The 20,361-nt window shown below is 44.5% G+C and overlaps 1 protein-coding gene across 1 annotated transcript in view; it reads left to right on the top strand.

Moving 5' to 3' along the window:
- Window positions 1–20,361, top strand: part of akap6 (A kinase (PRKA) anchor protein 6) — a 159,546-nt gene that overhangs the window by 108,640 nt on the left and 30,545 nt on the right. The window contains exons 16-17 of the mRNA XM_069662538.1: window positions 2,149–2,295; window positions 8,967–9,227. Coding sequence (XP_069518639.1) covers window positions 2,149–2,295; window positions 8,967–9,227 — 408 coding nt within the window. The remainder of the gene's footprint in view (window positions 1–2,148; window positions 2,296–8,966; window positions 9,228–20,361) is intronic.

Genomic DNA, 20,361 nt, shown 5'->3' with positions numbered 1-20,361 from the left:
AAAGATTGGGCCGTGGATGTTTGAATACGTAAAAGTTCCTGTTGTGAGATCTGAAGAAGTTTTCATCATCAAAGACATTTGAAAACGCTGCCCATGTTTTAAGTGGATCGGATGAACGTAGGAGTTTGTTCAAGTATGATCCCGAGCGTGGCAAACACTCGACAAAACAATTCAAAATAAACTAAAAAATGCCGACTTCCTGCTGAGTTTTTAGTGTAGCTCAAAGAGGTTCTTTGTAAGTCTTGACATGATTCATATTTACACCAGATTTTGTACATGTAGGTGAAACATACTGCAGGTGTCTCGAGGGTTTTAAGGAGGTGTAGCCACGCCCATGAGCAAAACCCATATTCAAAGTCTCACCACCTCTGTTGGGTTTATGGGGGGACGAGGTTTTCGAGCACCTGTGAGAAAGACAAAATAATTCAGAGGGAGGAACGTGGGAATAAATGTTATGCAGAGGAGATTGAACAGTTGGGAGAGGCAGGGCAGTGACGAAGCAAAACCTGGACGCATTGAAGATGTGAAACGAGGACAGGAGTTACACGTTACGGTCACATGAGATCATTTTGCGAGCAAAGTTAGTTTGTTATGCACAGTAAGTCCAATTAACGTACAGCAAACACACTAAATACAACTCAACTATTTAAGAAAACAGCACACATGGCATAAAGAAGGAAACTGCTTCCCGACCCGAGCGCTCAAACCAGAAGGGAGGAGAATATTCAGCAGCACTTGGTGCTACAAAATGGAGCATTTCTTTAAAATCTTCCCCAGTAAAAGGACTCTTCAGTCTGCCGTCAAGTGCTGCTGCTGCGTTTGATTCCCGCCCGTCTGCGGAGCCGCACAGGTGCGACAGTTTTACCTTTAAAGTGGTCAAAGCAGCGCGAGGAATGTGCTGAAAACTCCTGCGACTCCGACGCCTCAAACACTCCGTCATGAGCTGCAAACAACACCAGTGGAAAAAGACGGGCTTAAAGCTCCACTGAAAGCTTCTCTTTTGAGCATCAGATTCTCACCAACTGAAGAATTGAGAAGCTTCCTGCTTTGTGGAGGACGGCAGCCGTAGTTAGACGGATTTATAGCAGGCAGAAAGGGTTCCTGTTGAGATCCAGAGTCACGCTGAAATCTTTACCAAAACATGAGAAGAAAGCTAAACGCATGTCTCCTCCAGAGTCTGTACCTCCTTTGTCAGATATGTATTGTAGCACGCCCGTCTTTTCAGTGTATGAGTGAAAACATACCGAGGATCTCACAGGAAGAGGTCCTTTACGGGTCTGAAGCTAAGTTATCAGGCGGATCGATTACTCTGAAGTCTGACGCTGTAAACTAGAAATCCAGCCTGTTCTAATTCCTGATGCTGTGTCACGGCCTCCAGCGTCTCATACAGCGAACACGGTACCTTTCAGCTTCGACATCAGACACGCTGGGCTCCTTTTTTATGTAACCAAACAGGCCGTTTAACTCAGGCAGTCAACTCAGACACGACCATGAGGTTTGTGTGACACACAACTAACCCTACGTTAGTGCTTGTCGGTTAATCCGATCGAGGCGAGACGTCAGTTTCCCTTTTAGAAAAGTCAATGAATGTCTTGCTAGTTTGGTCCCCGGAGGTGAGAGGTATCTTCGCCTAGCTTCTTCTGCATCCATCCAGCCGGAGCCTATCGCAGCGCTCACTGGGCGAGAGGCGGGGTTACACCTGGACAGGTCACCAGTCAATCACAGGGCTTGCTCGTTCATATGCAGACAACTTGTTTAAGGAGCTCTTATATTTGCTGAACTTCTCTTTAAATCGTGACAGCAACCGTTAAATGAAATGCTCTGACAAACCGTGTGTCTCTGGCAGCTGCAGGCCTGTGATAGGTCCGTCTATTAAGGCCTACCTGCATGTCTCTGTACCTACCTACCTACGTACAAGTGACTCGTCCTGCGCCGTACTTGATGTGCAGTATGTTCTGTGTTTGGTGGGAGTGGCTTTCACATATTTTCGATGGGTTCCCTTTAAAGTCTAGCTCAAGTTTCCTTACAATAAACTTCTGTGCTGATGATAAACCTAAAATAAAAGGGTTTAGGTTGTAACACAAAGGAAGCAGGGTCATGTCCGTCCACCTGTGTGACGTCACCTGTTCTGTCGTCTGTTGTCTCCAGAGCAGCCACGCTGAGCTGATGATGATGGAGAGCAGGAAGACCAGCCTGCTGGGCCGGGCCGAGTCTCTGAAGAGGAGCGGGACCGAGCTCCCTGCCGACTTCCACCGCAAGATACACAACCTGACACACACATGGAGACAGCTGGAGGTAACGCACACACACACACACACACACACACACACACACACACACACACACACACACCCACACAAATACACAGAGACAAGTTTTAGATATGCCAAACACAGATAATATCAGGATCACACTGATATCTCTGTAGAGACAGGAGAGTGTGTGTGCGTGTGTGTGTGTGCGTGTGTGTGTGTGTGTGTGTGTGTGTCTAATTTTAAGGCTAATCAGCGTTGATCTAATCTAGAACATGAAGATGATAATTAGTGTCGTCTTAATTAACTCTGCTGCCACGTTACTTTTAACTGTGTCATAGATAGATAGATAGATAGATAGATAAATAACATGTAGTAAAATAAGACGGTTAAGCAACGTTTACTTACAGTTTTATATGTGGCCCCGACCCCAGGCTCTTGGGGAAAGGTCCTGTTTGTTTTGCTCATCCATCGCCACCCACTTCCCCCACACATGGACTCTCTACTACTCAGCGTCTGAGTAGGTATTTTAGTTGGTAATGAGAACAGGCTGACTTAGGGAACAAGAAGAGGAATGATAAGAAGACAAGGAAGAAGAAAAGAAGATGAAGAAGAAGAAGAGGAACAACAACAAGAAGAAGATGAAGAAAGGAATGACAAAAAGAGGTAGTAGAAGAAGCAGTAGAAGAAGAAGAAGAGGTAGAACTAGAAGAAGGAGTAGAAGAAGTAGTAGAAGTTGTAGTAGAAGAAGAAGAAGAAGAACAATGAGTAGAAGAAGAATTAGAAGTAGGAGTAGAAGACGAAGAGAAGAAGGTGAAGAAAAAGAAGAAGAAGAAGAGGAGGTGGTCTAATGTAAGGATTGTCAGCCCTGAAAACACGAGCGTGTTCAGGCCAACATGTCTGAAATGAGACATGGTGAAAACACCAAAACTATGGCTAAAGTTAGCCTTAGCTTTAGCTCACCTTTAGACATTGCAGCTTGTTTTTGAGCTCTATAACATGATGTTTCTTACGGAAGTGCATCTGGATCCAAAGACCTTCACCTTGGATTAGTTTGATCATAGAATCAAACACGGTGTTTACTGTTGTAATGAGTATTGAAACAGGAGACGTCATCCAGACACCAACCTTCTCCCAACAAAGTGTAAGAACAGGTCTTCTACAGCCTTCTGTTGTTATTCCGCCGTCAGTAGAAGGTGTTGTGTGCCTTGCTTCTGGCCACGTCGGCAGCACTTGTTTGCCTGAACCCGGGCGTGGTGATTAATTCCAGGTCTGCGGCGGCGGTGACAGCTGGCAGCGGCTCGTCAGGAGGCTGAAAAGTGACGATGTGACTTTGTTCCTCCGAAGAAACAAACCGTCTCCTGTCGAGCGAGCGGCGCGACGGCGCGATGAGCTCGTTCACACAAACAGAGAGCAAACGCCATCTGTGTCTCACACACAAACCCAGAGTTATTGGATGTGTGTATACGTGTGCATTAACATATGTATCGTCGCTCCAACAGATTCCATTTTAGAAATTAAACAACAGATGAGTCTCTCTCTCTCTCCGTCTCCGTGTGTGTTTCCGCCACAGTAACCAGACTGTGATTAAACTTCTATTACTGACAAAGAGACATTTGGACTCACAATGCTGTTTCCGTACACACACACACACACACACACACACGCATCAAACTTTCTGTGTGTGTGACTTCAGAGAGCAGAGGTATTCTGGGTAGTGATAGAAAGAAGCCAACACTTTAAATTTCTCTCTGTTTTCCTCCATCTTCCATCTCTCCTTTACACTTTTAATTTCCCATCATGCTCCTGGTGGAAAAAAGAAAAACAAAGAATGGAGCAGGAACAGAAGCAGCTTGTGTGCAGTGGTTTGTATTATCTGCATTGATTGAGGCTGAAGCGTTAGCTGGGTTAGCATCACAAGCTAACAGGATGCGAGCGGACATTTCCTTCCTCCGTATACGTCAAACTTTCACCTGTTCTGTGTCGGTGAATCCTCTCTTCCCTCCTCTCTTCCCTCCTTTCCTCCCACTCTTTCTGAACTCTTAACCTCTCCCAACCTGCGTCTTCCTCATCTTTATTTATCCCCCCACATGTTATTCCTCTTCGCCATCTCTTCCCTTATTTCCCACCTTTCGTTCGACGTTCATCCCTTTCTTCTTTCTTATCTGAATTTGTCCAATACTTTCACTCTAAATCAAAGGTGCCTCTTCTGTTTGTCTCTCTCTATCTGTCTTGGCCTCCCTCCATCCCCTCCCCCTTCCAACATGGCGTCTGAGTAGCACATTAACGGGCCTATCAGTGCTGGCGTCGGCATCTGCTGCTCTGACACAAATTGGGAATTAACTGGAATTGATGTCCTGCGCCTCGCCTCTGAACTGTCCTGGCCTTATGAAGAATTTATGACACACACAGCGCGTGCACACACACACACAGAAAATAAAGAGGTTGTAAATTAGCGTTCATGATTTCTGTTGTGGATTTTAGCTGCAGCTCGTCATTTTTCACAGTTCAAGGTCAAACGTGTGATCGGATAGATACAGTCTCTTTTTGATATATGTATATACACAGTATGTAAACAGTATGTAAACAGTATGTATACAGTATGTATACAGTATGTAAACAGTATATATAACCAACTGTATACAATCAGAGCTGCAAAGGTTAAAGACTATCACCTGACCCCCAGCCCCATCGATGACCAAAGAGGTGCTTTGTTTCATCTCCCCTACGCGCTCAATTTACCCTAAAATGATCTTTTCATCTGCGTCGCTCCTTTTTCCCATCGACTCTCTAAAACGCAGGAGTCAGGACTCGTTCACCACTTCAACCTGCAGGAGGAGGAGGAGGAGGAGGAGGAGGAGGAGGAGATTTTGCCTAATTGTCCCCTAAAAACAACACACTATCTCTCTCTTTGTTTCATTTGCTCTTCTTCTCTCTTTATCTCTCTTGTTTGCCCATTTACTTTTTCATTTTCCCTCTCTCCCACTGGATTTTTTTTTCATTAGCTTTCTCCAATCCCGCATTTCTGCTCGTTAATCGTCTCTGTTTCTCACATTCCCTGTTTGTCCCCGTTTCCTCCAACTCACTCCTCTTCTCCTCCGTCTCTTTTCCAATAAGTGATGTCGATGATGGCGCTCACGTGTTGTTTTTAATGTTTTAAAAGTGAAGCTTTAAATGTCCTCACAAGTCTAAAGACAGCAGATACACTGCATGTAAGCCAGTGAAGAAAACGCCTTCACCACTGACACACCTCAACGGTGGTGATACACGCATCAACTTTCACATGAACATCAACAGACAACGTGAACATCAACAAGCAACATGATGAGACACGGTGTTACCATAGCAACCGCTCGTACGACCGCAATTTAAGCTAGCTCAAACGATCTAATACAAACCTGCTCACTGACAAACTTCACGCTAATAAACCATCTCAAAAGTTTTTAGTTTATATTCAATAGTTTTTACCTGACAGGTGTTCTCGACACGTTCACCTAACAGAGTCATGTGTTATCAGTATAACTTCCTTCTCTTCGGTCCACTGCGCTTGGATGGCCGCCATTGTTCAGAAAATGTTTCAGGCCAGAGAGATCACATGACTCCAAATCTGGGCTGTGATTGGAGCATTTCTGATGTTATTCTGTACGTTGACCACAAGAGGTCGCTGCTGATCTGACATTTCCAGATCAGAGGAGGTTGACCTTTTTCCATATAAAAGTGTACAGTCAACATTACACACTGACGTTGTTTTTGATGTTGATGTAAAAGTTGACGCGTGTATCTAAGGGCCTGTGTCCACTAGCACCTATAAACCAATGTAGTTCAATGCCCTTGCAGTCAAGTGTTTTTTGTGTCACTGCGCTCCCAGTTGAAATAGTTCAACTTTTGGAACACTGCTGTGCTCGTCAATGTCACTTCTCCCTCACGACCAATCAAAATCAAGAAGGGGCGGGACTTCTGATGTCAACTTTGTCAACAGGAGAAGCTAATCCTTTTGCCTTTCGGGGGTACAATTTCCAGGTGTCGGGCTGCCGAGACACGACTCCATTCCAGTGTTTTTATGTGTTCTTAATTTAAAACAGGCTTAACAGTCGCTACCAAGGTAAGCAGACGTGCCAAGACAACTTTCGCATCCTAGCAACAGTAAGCGCCGGTAAGAAGCGCTTTGAAATTGAGGTTGAGGGCGCTGCCAGAGCAAAAAACAACGTAGGTGGACAGAAAAGAACGTCTTCAAAGAAGCAAAATACAAACAGAAGAGACGTTCTACTTTCCCCGACATATACACTTTCAGTTTAATAGTCTCCAATTTAGAGGTGAGCTTCAGTTAGCTTAGCACAGGAACAGCGGCTAGAAACGTCCTTTGTATTTTACACTGTGAGGACGTTTCAGAGCCTGGACTTTAGAGAAGGTGTGTGCTGTCGCCTCCTCTGAAAACAACTGAATTATGAGTAATTTGAACACACATATGCAGAATGAGCAAACACGTTGCAGACATAAAGCACACAGCGCTTATAGAAATAATGCAAGTTGCTCACGACACACCAGAACACGATCTAAAGTTCAGTCTGACTTTGTCACAGTGTTAAAGAGGGACAGAAATCTGAGGCTGAGATGAGCCGAAGTGTCCGTGCAGTGTCGTGCTGCTCTCCTCTGTGGGAGAAAAACAGGCTCGAGTTCAGTCGTTTGTTTTCTTGTTCACTAAAACCACCTGTGGAGAAAAGAAAATTCATCATATCATCAGAAAAAATGTTTGTTTCTTTGTCTTCCAAAATGCGCTTCATGTCTCTTAAATAATATCCCTGATGATTGCTTCTATCCATCCTCTCGCTCTCTCTCTCTCTCCCTTCTTCTGTGTCTCTCCGTCAAACTAAAAACAGGCTCATAGTTGCAGTCGCCTCTTGTGATCACACAGCTAACTGCACATTTCACCAGTCAGGGGGTCCTATAATCGGCCCTCTTCATCGTCTAATGGGCTGGTTTTACCTGCAAGAGTTCAGCTAAAGTAGTGTTTCCACTCAGGAGGGAGGGTCGCTGCTATACCGACGACTCAATACTCTTTGTGCAAACACATACATATGCAAATGAGCAGCAGGGACCCATGCAGGGCTCGTTCAGGAGCAGCTCTGTGTTCGCCGACACTCAAAGTTTCTCTTGTTAAAGTCATAACGAGACCTGCAAGATAACAGCTTCTTTAGTTTCTCAGAGGAACACGGTATGAACCCTGAACAAGACTAGATGTACGGATGATGATGCAGGAACTTTACTTCTATCAAACCAGGTATTAAAAAGACATTGTTGTACATGTCCTATGAGGCTATTATCAATAATCAGTGTTTCACATACAGTTGGTTGTGGTCAGCAAGAGCCTGTTTGGAGAGATCTGCCAGACTACCCACACAAAGACAAAGCCATGTACCGCTGGGAACAATTAAAAAAGTGTCCCATAAGGAGAAAACTGGTTGAACAGCATTGACTGCAGTTCCTCTGGTGTCCACTTGAGGCTGTCTCCAGCAGTGAGTCAGTCCCCATAGAGCCCCATGTTAAACTTTACAGCAGAAATAAACATGTTTACAGCCTGGTACAAAAAACAGTTTGTGTCTCTGTAGCTCATTTCTGTCTTCATGACGACTGTACGGGGAGAATCTGTATACAACTCACCTGTTTACATTATATTAAGGCTTAAAGTGATGCGGCATTAGGGGCGTGGCCTCTTTGAGTGACAGCTGGGAGCTGCTAGCGGCAGGTTTGCTACAGGCTCTCTTCGCTTTTTTATTGTAATAAATAACCAACGCTGGTCAGCCACCACCACAGATAGACTCTCGTTATTTGGGAAGGGTGACGGTTAGCTATCTAGTTAGCCTGCTAATGAGTTAGCCGCGGACATAGCTCTGATAACATCTAGTTCCTCTTTCGCTCCAACATCTCGTCCAAATATGGTCATTTCTGGCTCCAATACCAACGGAGCGACGGCCAAAGTGATTCATGGTGGCTACGACCATTAGTGACACGGCCTTTAGTTTGAACAATGTTAGCTAGAAACTCTGCCCGAGCGCGTCGTGATCGGCTCGAGAACATCTAAAGTTTGTTTGTTCTGTATGATGAGCACTTTTCTGGGAAAAAAACAGACAGACACACAAACACACTCTCGTCTAAATCCAAGTGGGGAATAGTCTCTCAGCGGCTTTCTGTGTCGCACTGTGTGATCAACAGGGGTTGGAAAATTACTCTGCAGAGCTTATTACACACACACACACACGCACACACACACTCTCACACACACACACACACACACACACACACGCTAGGCTCTTGTTATTCGAAGTTGTTCCCATTTGAAACAGTGATTGCTCTTCACCAAACACTCTTTCAGTTTGTATTGTGTCTAAATGATGTTTTGCTGTGGGTGTGAATGTCAGCTCTGTAGGTGAAGCCGCTAGAAGCTCCGAATTATCAGCTGATCTGTTTGCACCTGGAAAAACACCAGTTAGATTCTCCGAGCTTTGTTCATCAACAACAGCAGCCTCGTTGACACAATGATGACAGACTCCACAACAAGGACGACAACAGCATTAGCAACATCAAGCTAATTCATAGAGACAATAACAGCATTAGCAACACTTTGGATATAAATATTTTACATGATGGCAAATGAACACAGATATGTCCTCACATTAACTCCCTGGTCTCTTTCTTCTCTCCTCTGTCGTCTTTCAGAAAATCCTCTCAGAGCACTCGGGACCCGGTTCGTCCGAGCAGAACCGCTCAGCCAACGTGAACTCTTTGCTGGTCGGCGGCCGAGGCATCGCCGTGGAAAACCCTCGATCTGCCCTCTCGCCGCTCACAAACTCGCTCCTGGAGCAGCTGGAGGCTCGAATCAAGGAGCTGAAGGCGTGGCTGCGAGACACCGAGCTGCTCATCTTCAACTCCTGCCTCAGACAGGACAAAGACGCCTCGGAGCAGCTCCAGAGCTTCAAGGTAGGAGAAGCAGTGTTTCAGTTAGCTTAGCACGATATTTGTGATGTCTTTATCTGCTGGGTTGCTTTCACTTTAAGGCAGGAGCAGCTGAAACAACAGGAACACTTAGTTTATAGAGCCGAACCGTCAGAAGCCCACCCAACTTCTGTTAGGAATGCTAACGCTTTTCCAGCAACAAATAGTTCACTGCGGATGTTTTGTGAAAGGTTCAGAGTTTCACAAAGTGAACGTCTTTTCACCAATAGTTTCTCTGTGAGCGATATAGATTCTCAGCTGAGGTGATAAGTTTATGCGAACTCGTTAAACTCTTACGTCACATTAGTAAAGGCACAGATCGAAGCCGTGCAGTTCCAGTGGATCAGGCTGTGCATCACATCACAGAGCAGCTACAGACACTGTGGATTACGTCTTTATGCTTGGTCCTAAGTCCGTTTTAAACTGCTGGCTTTGCAGCAACAACGATAATTATAATTAGTTTAAAAGTATTTATCACAATACAATCAAATGAATGACACGCACCAAAGGTCAAGTCGGGGTCGAACCTGCAGCCGATGCGTCGTGCTAGGATTGTTAGGACTGTGGATGGTAAATAAATATATTAGTTTATGAATTAACATGATCATTTTCTGCTGTATTTCTCTTTTGCCTTATTTGCAGCAGTGTTGGTTGTAGCCGTAATAACCCTTTGTTTTGTTCCTTGTTATTCATTACTGTATGACAGCCGAAGCTGAAGTAGGCGGCCCGCAATGTGTGCAGAAGAAACGTCCCGTGATGCTTTAAACGCCCCTTTTTCTTGCCTAGTAAACACAATAAAACTGGGGACGATCAGTACAAGATATAAGTGTTATGATGATGCCTTAAAGTCAAGGTAGTTAAAACTTCCTGACGTGTTTTGGGGCACAAAGAAACACACACAACTGGCACAACTTGAAAACTTACGGTATATAACTAAAGGGAAAGTGTGTGCTGCTTCAGGTGTCACTTAACTTTTCTTCACTAACTTTTCTTTCAAAAGCTTTGGCCAATCAGCATTAAGCTTTGAAAAAATGCTCCCTGTGTGTGTGTCTGTGTGTGTGTTGTTGCTAAGTATAGTAATACATCGTCTTAATGAGGCCAGATGAAAGCAGGGCTGTTTTGAAGCGATGGATGTATAGAGGAAACAGCAGTTAGCCTTAAAAGCCACGGGACGCTAACAGGATATTAATCAGCCTACATCACACAGAGAACAGCTAGCTGCGCTGATTAGCCTAGCCCTGGCGTGTGACTGACAACCAGAAACACACACACACACACACACACACACACACACACTTTCATCCAAGTGTATATGCTGGAATCGAAATGTATGCATGTATATGTGCCCACGCAATACACACCTCAGACGCACACACAAGCACATTAATATTCAAATGAGCGACACATGCATCCATACGCTCACAGACGCATAAATGAATTAATGCATAAGTATATATAGTTTACTTTAGTCCCACACTTCTTCAGACGATACACAGACAGCACAAACTTTCAGTGTGTAAAACTACAATCTGAAAAGGAACAGTTATGTTGGCTAAAGTCCAGTCCACTGTGTGTGTGTGTGTGTGTGTGTGCGTGTGTGTGTGTGTGTGTGTGCTTTTGTGTATAATTCTTGTAACAACACGCTGGAGGGTAGAACGGGCTGGAGAGTGACAGAGTTTGTGACAGTTGTTATTCGGTCAGTATTGATATGAACACGACACTCATGTATCAGCTAACATGAATATGTTTTAACATAAACACACACACACACACACACACACACACACAGGCGGCCTGCATAATGATGAAACTGTACAGAAACGAGACTTTATCTGAAGAAAGTGAAGCCGAGCCGCTCGTACTTTTGATCCTTGTCACAGCTCTCAGTGGGAAGCCATTGATTTCTGGCAGAAAGAGGCCCTGAGCTTCTGGAGAAATGAAGATTGGAAATATTGATAGCAGTCATTTGTATGGAGAGAGAGAGGGAGAGAGAGAGAGAGAAGGAGAGAGAGAGAGAGAGGCTGAATGGCGAGAAGTTGGCTCCATTGTAGCGATCATTTGTCTGTTTTTGGCGTTTGGACTCGTAAATGGGTTCGATTTCTGCGCTGTGGCTTATTACTGTACGGCTGTATGAGATAGCAGCGGGGTTCAGCAGAGGTCACGGGAGCGCACACACACACATTTACAGACCTATACATACATATATAACATTCACTCATACCTAACTTTCTACAGTAACATGTGCACAAGCAATCGCTCAGAGGCCTTTTTAAGAGAGAAACTACATTAGGCTACTTCTGCATTAAAAAGAAGTTAGCAGCTAGCTCATAGAGGAGGAAGAAGAAGATAGCAGCTAACTAATAGAGGAAGAAGAGGTTAGCAGTTAACTCATAGAGGAAGAAGAGGTTAGCAGCTAGCTAATGGAGGATAAAGAAGAAGATAGCAGCTAACTGAAAGAGGAAGAACAAGAAGTTAGCATCAAACTCAAAGCGAAGAAGCAGAAGAAAACGTTAGCAGCTAACCTAAAGCAACAGAAAACAAGTTCCAGAACTTTCTTACCCTCCCGTGGATGAGATCAGCCACCATAACCAGGACGGCAAAACACTTTGTCTGTGCCTTACCTTTATGTTTATCATCACACCAAGTAAACCCAGCTAGCATAGACGAGCCGTCTTTGCTGCATTCATGTGGGATCAGCAGAAACAAGATTTTTTCAGGGCTGTGTTAAGTTACTCATTACCCCTCCTCCTCCTACTCCACCACCTCCTCCTCCTCCTCCACCTGTCTGTCTGTAACCCGGCTCTTAATTTAATTAGCGCTCCTTAAAGATACGACGTGAGCCAGACGTTCCTCCAGCGGGCCCCGGGCCTCCGATGACTCTCTATTGTTGAGGAGACGCTCTGGGGGCCGGACACACCGAGAATTAATAGACAGAGCCACACACACACACACACACACACACACACACAGTGGAAGCAGGTAAAGACAGATAGAAACCTGCTCTCTTCTCTGATTCTGCCACACTTTATTAAATTGATTGATTTAAAAAATTATCCCCAAATATTCTTGTTTCTTTGTGTTACAACAGAAAAAACAGAAACACACAAATATTTTAATGAATAAAAAATAGACAACATATAGCTTTAGCAAATTATCGAATCAGAATCAGCTTTATTGGAGGCATGTTCACATAAAAGGAATCATTAAGCATTAAATATTAAACTGTTGCTGTTTTGCGTTTCAGAATCATGTGACAACATTAACGATATTACACAGCTGTGTTAAATACTTGATTCTGATTGGTTAAACACGGCACTCTGAGGTCTGCTATGTCCCAATAACAGACCGTTGCTATGGAGAACATACTGTTGCTAGAGATTCGGCTGTAATCACACAAACCGGAGGACTAACTGTAATCGTATCAATCTGCCGAAAGAAGTCCGGTAAATTTGACGTCGATCTGTTTACAGAGGGAAAAGAAAAGAGACGAAACGACGATGAGACGAACAGACGATGCCTAAACTGTGTTTGGTTTTCTGCAAATGAAGCATTCTTTGACAAGAAAACAAAAACTAATCACGCATTTTAATCCAAGTTTTATACCACTGACTGTATATAAGTCGAGGATGTAGCCTCTCTGATTCAAAAAGCAACAACAAAGCGAGGGTGATTTAAACCTGCACTCCTTCTAATGGCCAGCAGGGGGCAAAAAGAAGTCTATGAGGAAATAAACCTGTGTAAACCTTCTACTAATGAGTTTATGGTCTCAAAACTCTTTCGAGATTTATCAAAATTAAAAATAGTTTTCCATAAAAGAGATGACAACATGATAGAAGTCCCTTTCATTCTGTCCTGTACATGGAAGTAGTTTCATGTTCAGAGTCTTCGTACCTCCCCATCAGACGGATTCACACTGTTAGGAGGCGACCCCTCGCTCTCTCTGCACACACACAAACACACACACACAGATGTTAGCATAGATTGTGGATATCAGTGTGAGCGTTTACTCGTTCTTGTGAAGTGAAGCTCACCAGACTGCCCTCCTCTGTCTCTCTATCTGCCTATCATCTCTTATCTGTCCGTCTCAATTCTCCTCTTTCTTGCTTTTTATTCCGGTCCCTTGTTCCGAGTCTCTGTCCGTCTTTTTTCTCTGAATCTGTCGTCCTTGCTTCCCCCCCCCGTTATCTCTTCTGCTGCTCTCTCTCTCTCTCTCTCTCTCTCTCCCCTGCTGTTGACAGTAGATGAACTCCTCCTCCCCCACTGTTTGTTACCCACCTCCACCTCATCACCTGGACCCCTCCAGTCATGCTCTTTGCCCTCGGGGCATCATTTGTAACATGTGGCCCCCCTCCCTCAGCCATTTCTATTTTCAGCTCCCCTTCCTCCTGCTGTTTGTAAGATTTGACCCCCCTCCCCCCCCTTCCTCAACCATTCATGGCTCTCTGCCCCAACAACCTTCTTCTGGTCCCACCATAGACTGTGTATAAGAAGTAGACGTAGCCTTCAGGTCTGAAAGTGAAGCTAATGCAGAGGGGGCTTAAACCGCTATTTGGTTCCACTGGCCAGCAGGGGGCGCCTCCACTGGTCCTCCTCCTTTTCTGATGTATTCCCTCAGTGAACATTTTCCTGGTGAGTTTATGGTCTCAGTCTCTATTTTCATGTCTTCTTTAATACAGCATGATGTCCATTTAGTCAATGATGCTCCCATTTACAGTCACAGAGGCCATAAAGCAGGGGAGGGTTTAGGGCGGGGCCAGCTGTGATTGACAAGTTACTACCATTGTGGCCCTCTAGTTAGTGTTTCACCAATTTCTCACTATCAAACAACCGCCGGAGCAGTTTCCCCTTTAGTGTTTGTATGCTAATATTGACGACTAGATCTCTCCCTCCATCCTTTTATTTTCCGTGCCCTCCAAACAAAAATAAGAAACACGATTTGCCGTGCACTTCTGTTCCTTTGTGCACCTACAAACCCTGTGCCACTTGTGTCATGAAACTTACTCTTTGATTTTTTTCCATCCATCCATCCATCCACCCATCCATCCATCCACAGTGCCGCATTACCAGCTTGTTGAAGTGTGCAGCTGACTCCAGACCCTGAGGGGTCTCAGTAGGGGCACACAGTTAATTCTTTTTGGCCCCGGGGTCCTCGAGTGGGTTAATCAAGCCCTAAAACTTCATGGCAGTCACATGTAGGTTTGTTGGCGGGACAAAACACTGGCAGTAACCCGACACACGACTGCCAGGACAAACATTTGGCAGATTTTTAAGTTTTAATATGTATTGAGTGAGGACGGTGGATTCAGTCCTCCTCCTCGTGCAGCCCAGAATAAAACCATTTCGGGTCCTTATTTAAAGATAATGATTTATAAATATCTTTGCTTTAAGGAAGTCTATAAAAAAAGGAGGCCATTTTTGTTTTTGGGCCCGTGTCCGACAGATGCAAAGAAGTGTTTGTGCGTCTGCCTCTCTGGATGAGTTGACTGTTGTTGCCTCGGTTGACGCACTTTAGTCCACAAAATACAGCCCCCTGTTCTGATCCCCCCACCCCCCCCCCCCTCCTCAGCATCTATCAGGCAGCTAATAGAAGGTGACAGCGAGGCTCTGATATCGATACCTGCTGCATGATGAGGATTAAAGATCCACCGACTCCCTGCCAGGAACAGACTCAGCGTGTGTGTGTGTGTGTGTGTGTGTGTGCCTTTTGATCATGCCCTCTGGTGTGTGTTTCTTGGGCCTGTCGGTGTTTATTCTTTGGTTGTGTGCGCGCGCGGCTCGTTGCTGTTTTTGAAGTGGCGTTTTCTCGTTAAGAGTTGCTCGTTAGGGGTTGAAGGCGAGCAAACAGGTGAGACGTTGCCGCGGTAACGGCGTCAACAAACACATCAGACTTTCATCTTCATCTGCTCGGGAGGAGAAGAAAACACTCGGCTCTTTCATCTGCTAAAGGTGTGAAGACAGAGACAGAATCAAAACACAGAATGAAGACAGAGAGAGGAGAGGGTCCTCTAGACTAGGATTGACCAGGAGAGAGAGAGAGAGGGAGAGAAAAAGAGAGGTGGAGAGAGAGAAGAAAGAGAGGTCGGGTAGATGACAGAAAGAAAGAATGTGTGGGGTTGGAGAAAGAAAAGATGACAATAGGACAGGATACGCAGGGAGAAAGAAAACAAAAGAGATGATGCAGATGAGACAGAGAGAATGTAGGTGTAGCAGGAGCGAATGAGAGAGATTAGAGGTGAAGCAGGATAAAGATGGAGAGAGAAAGATTGGAGGTGTAGCAGGAGAGAGAGAGAGAGCGAGAGAGATTGGAGGTGTAGCAGGACAGAGAGAAAGATTGGAGGTGTAGCAGGACATAGAGAGAGATTTGAGGTGTAGCAGGAGAGAGAGAAACATTGGAGGTGTAGCAGGAGAGAGAGAGAGAGCGAGAGAGATTGGAGGTGTAGCAGGAGAGAGAGAGAGATTGGAGGTGTAGCAGGACAGAGAGAAAGATTGGAGGTGTAGCAGGAGAGAGAGAGAGATTGGAGGTGTAGCAGGACAGAGTGAAAGATTGGAGGTGTAGCAGGAGAGAGAGAGATTGGAGGTGTAGCAGGAGAGAGAGAGAGAGCGAGCCAGAGAGATTGGAGGTGAAGCAGGAGAAAGAGGGAGAGAGAGAGATTGGAGGTGAAGCAGGAGAAAGAGGGAGAGAGAGAGATTGGAGGTGAAGCAGGAGAAAGATGGAGAGAGAGAGATTGGAGGTGTAGCAGGACAGAGAGAGAAATTTGAGGTGTAGCAAGAGAGAGAGAGAGAAAGATTGGAGGTGTAGCAGGAGCGAAAGAAAGAGACAGATTGAGAGAGAGAGAGATTGGAGGTGTAGCAGGAGAGAGAGCGAGAAAGATTGGAGGTATAGCAGGACAGAGAGACAGATTGGAGGTGTAGCAGGAGCGAAAGAAAGAGACAGATTGAGAGAAAGAGAGAGATTGGAGGTGTAGCAGGAAAAAGAAAGATTGCGGGTGTAGCAGGAGAGCGCGAACGAGAGAGTGATTGGAGGTGTAGCAGGAGAGAGAGAGAAAGATTGGAGGTGTAGCAGGAGAGAGAGAGAGAAAGATTGGAGGTGTAGCAGGACAGAGAGACAGATTGGAGGTGTAGCAGGAGCGAAAGAAAGACACAGATTGAGAGAAAGAGAGAGATTGGAGGTGTAGCAGGAAAAAGAAAGATTGCGGGTGTAGCAGGAGAGCGCGAACGAGAGAGTGATTGGAGGTGTAGCAGGAGAGAGAGAGAAAGATTGGAGGTGTAGCAGGACAGAGAGACAGATTGGAGGTGTAGCAGGAGCGAAAGAAAGAGACAGATTGAGAGAGAGAGAGATTGGAGGTGTAGCAGGAAAAAGAAAGATTGCGGGTGTAGCAGGAGAGCGCGAACGAGAGAGAGATTGCAGGTGTAGCAGGAGAGAGCGAGAGAGATAGAGATTGGAGGTGTAGCAGGAGAGAGCGAGAGAGATAGAGATTGGAGGTGTCCTATCTCGCCCCTTCACAGATGACGGCTCTATAAACACATGAATTCTTCTCCTGCTCTCCTCCAGGTTCTCCTCCCATTGACAAGCTGTAAATGTAGCCTCTTGTGCAGCACAGGAAGCTGCTGGGCTTGGATAGTTCAAATCCATCAGAATATTTTGGGTTAAATATATCCAGATGTTTGACCAACTGGGATCCTAACTGTTATTTAAGATGTGTCGATGGTAGAAGCTCAAAACGGCCTCGGAGACACCAGTAAGGAGAGAGAGACAAATAGAGACAGCAGAGAAAATCACTTTCATCCGCTGAAAAAGCAGCAGAAGACAGAGAGACGAAACAAGGGGTAGTGACAAGGTGAAAGATGGAGGAGATGGAAGTAAAGGAAGAGAGAGAAAAGAGAGGACAGGAATGACTGAGAACTGAGAGGAAAAACTGAGAGAGATGGAGCGGACAGCCTGTAAAGTGAGACACAGAAATAAAGGAAGAAGAAGACAGACGAGAGAAAGAGTTGAAAAGAGGAATAGAAGAAGAAATGCAGACAGACAGAGGAGATTGGGTTTTATTGATAGCAGCGTTTTAAGTCGCCGCGGCGCGTTCGCTCGGCTGCATTAGTGAGAACAGTAAATGCTTTCACTCACACAGACTTCATATATCCTCCATCTGTTTACTGCTGCTGAATATTTTAAGAGTAAAGCTTTCATCCCTAAAATGTCGCCGTGTGTCGAGCGAGGAAAAAGGACTTCAGCTAATAACTTACAATAATCAATAAGGCCCGATGATGTCAGCGGTAATCCATTTTGAGTCTGGCATGAAGGCCGCTGAGCTTTTTGTTACAGAGGTGGAGTTTTTTAAACGTCTGCCTTAATCAAACAACTGAAGTGATATTTTTAAGACTGTTTCTGTTCAGTGTCGTTACTTTTATTTACAACAGATCGACTTCACGTTATCTTTTCATCTCATCGTTATTTTCATGAGACTTCTTAGAAATAACAAGTTAACACGTTTAAACTGTTTCAGCAGAGATTTTATGAAAACGACTTTTTGAGCAATAAACTTTACAATAAATATGAATAGGAATGGTATTTGTTCCAGAAGAAATAAAAGGATTAGCTGCTTTCCTTTTACGTGTTTTGGGGGATTATTTTGTTGAATTTTGGCACTACAGTTCCCATCATGCTTAGGGCTCTGTCAACCCTCAGAACTCTGCAACAGAAATGGTCCACCACTGCCTACATTGGGATGCAATTTCTTCTTGTTCTTATCCCTCTGAGCTTAAACATTATTTTACATTTGAAAGTATTAAAATTGCTTCATAAATAAATAAACAACATGTTTCTTTATCAAATTTTGCTAAATAAACACACAAAGCAACTCGTCCTTAGTAAGTTATCCTCGAGCTAAAGCAGTTTTTATTTCAGATCAATCTAAACAGGATTATGCAAACTGTTCCCGCCTGCTGTGGAAGGTGTGTTTTTGGGTTAGCAGGAACTGTAGATGATTGCTGACACTGGAATAAGATGTTTGGTAAGACACATTACTAAAGGTCAACTAAAGGTCAACTACTAACTTCTATTTTGACACTCTTCATCAGCAACTGTCTAAAAACGAAACATAATGCAGCAGCTTCATTTACTGTTCTCACCGTAACCACGAATGTGCACACAATGGTTTACTTTCTGAAATGAAGAAAACTTTTTATCTGATTTCTGAATGGTTATGATGTGATGTGAATGGGTGTGATATATATGCTAAATGCTACGGTGGCTGACAAGGACAATCGCGTTACTAGAACGGTTTCCGTTAGAAGAAAACATGCAAATTCAAAAAACGCACGCAAAAGTCCAAAACACGTGCAGCAGTGGAAACGAGCTGCAAACACACAAAGTCAGAAACAAACCATGAAAACACACGCAAAAGAAAAACGTAACTGAGGTGCTCCAGGCCTGTAGGGGGCGCTGAGTGTAACAGCTAAGAGCTAGAGCTAGCAGTGCAGCTAGCAGTACTATCAGTACTGTACCCAGTGTTAGGGCTCTTAGGACAGGGGTGTTCTAGTGTTTAGTCCTTACACCAGCACAGCATTTTTGACCACCTGGAGTTGTTTGATTTGCAGGAGTTTCAGCTGTTGCTTGTGTTTTGGACTTTTGCATGTGTTTTGAATTTGCAGCCTGTTCCTGCGCTACTGTCCTTGTTGGCCGTAAAATGCTCAGCGAGGAGCAAAGAGATCCTTGATACCAGTTTTACAATAATTTGTCACTTCCTTTCAAAAAGAAGCTCCCTGCTGGTTCTTTACTTACAGCCTCTCTTTTACATGAACACAACTTATTCACAGGACTGTTTGACCTCTGACCTTCTGGTGAGTCACTCTGGAAATATCCAAAACATAAAGTTCTCACTTTGGAGTGCAGCTCTCAATTTGTCAGAGTACTGAATTGATCTTTTACTGCGTCCAGGTTGCCAGTTTTCTTTGCCGTAAATGTCACAAACACGGCTGCAGAGTGAGAGGGAGAGAGACGTCGGACTTTATTGTCTGCTTCCATTTTCAGTGAATTGCTCTAAAAGCCTTTAACGAACCTGCTGACTTTCAGACCCCTTTTATAAGTGATGTTAAAAACTGCAGAGCTGGAGATGGATGGACTCTGGGTCAGTGGAGGCAACGGCATCAACTTTCAATCTATAACCTGATGCAACACATGAACAAGCCTCATAAAGTGAAGCAGGATTGGAGCAGAGTCTGATCTGTGCTTTAGAGAACATGCGTCACTCAGGTCCTACACCACTGTTTTTTTTGGAGCCAGAAACAACCATATGTAGACGTAATGGGGTTAGCAAAGCCTTACTTACATAGCAATGGAGTCTAATTCAGGGGCTGCATCCTTTCTCAGGCTGATTGCGTCACAGCGAGTCGAAGGCTTCCTTTCCCCGGGCCACAAAGGATCCATCGGGTGCGTCCTTCGCGCCCAACGTCTCCCAAGATTCATTGTGCGCCAAATCAAAGATGGTGGACTCTCAAGCGGCCGAGGAATACACTTTTATTATTTAACAGTTTCGAATAGCTAGAGATGCAAATGTTAAAAAAGAGGCCTTGAAACTTTAAGTCGTCTTTAAAATAATAGGTTAAGTTATGTGACGTTTGACGTATAGCCAGTTAGCCAGCTAGCTACCTGTTGCTAGGCGACCGGAGCAGCACTAAGGGCTGGTGACGCAAACAGGAAATCCTCTGTAGACCAGACCGTGTCATTTCAGTTCAGTTTTAGTGTCTACACAGACGACGAAGGACGCATCCTTTATAGACCGCATCCTTCAAAGAATGCAGCCCCTGATTGAGACACAGCTTTTGCCTGTGGTTAATTCATTAGCTGCTAAATTAGAGCGTCACTTACAGACATTTGTGGTTACAAACAGCTCACACAATTACAAATATTTTATTACAGATGTATCGTGTCCACAGGAAAGAGTTTGTCAAAGATTCGTGTTTCTTTCTATTTAATAAAGTATTTCTGATTCTGATTTAACTTCCTGTTCACTGCTATTTTACTGCACCCAAAACTGAGCTTCACCCCAACACACAACTTGTACACCATGTTCACTGAGCCTCATGTCTATGTGAAGAACCCCTTGAGAACACTGGACCCATG

This window comes from Semicossyphus pulcher, unplaced genomic scaffold (genome assembly GCF_022749685.1).
Source record: "Semicossyphus pulcher isolate SPU_LCO1_2020_fin unplaced genomic scaffold, fSemPul1.0.p SCAF_14, whole genome shotgun sequence".
Taxonomy (NCBI): domain Eukaryota; kingdom Metazoa; phylum Chordata; class Actinopteri; order Labriformes; family Labridae; genus Semicossyphus; species Semicossyphus pulcher.
Note: the sequence above shows the minus strand (reverse complement) of the source record. Positions and strands in the feature narration are given on the sequence as shown.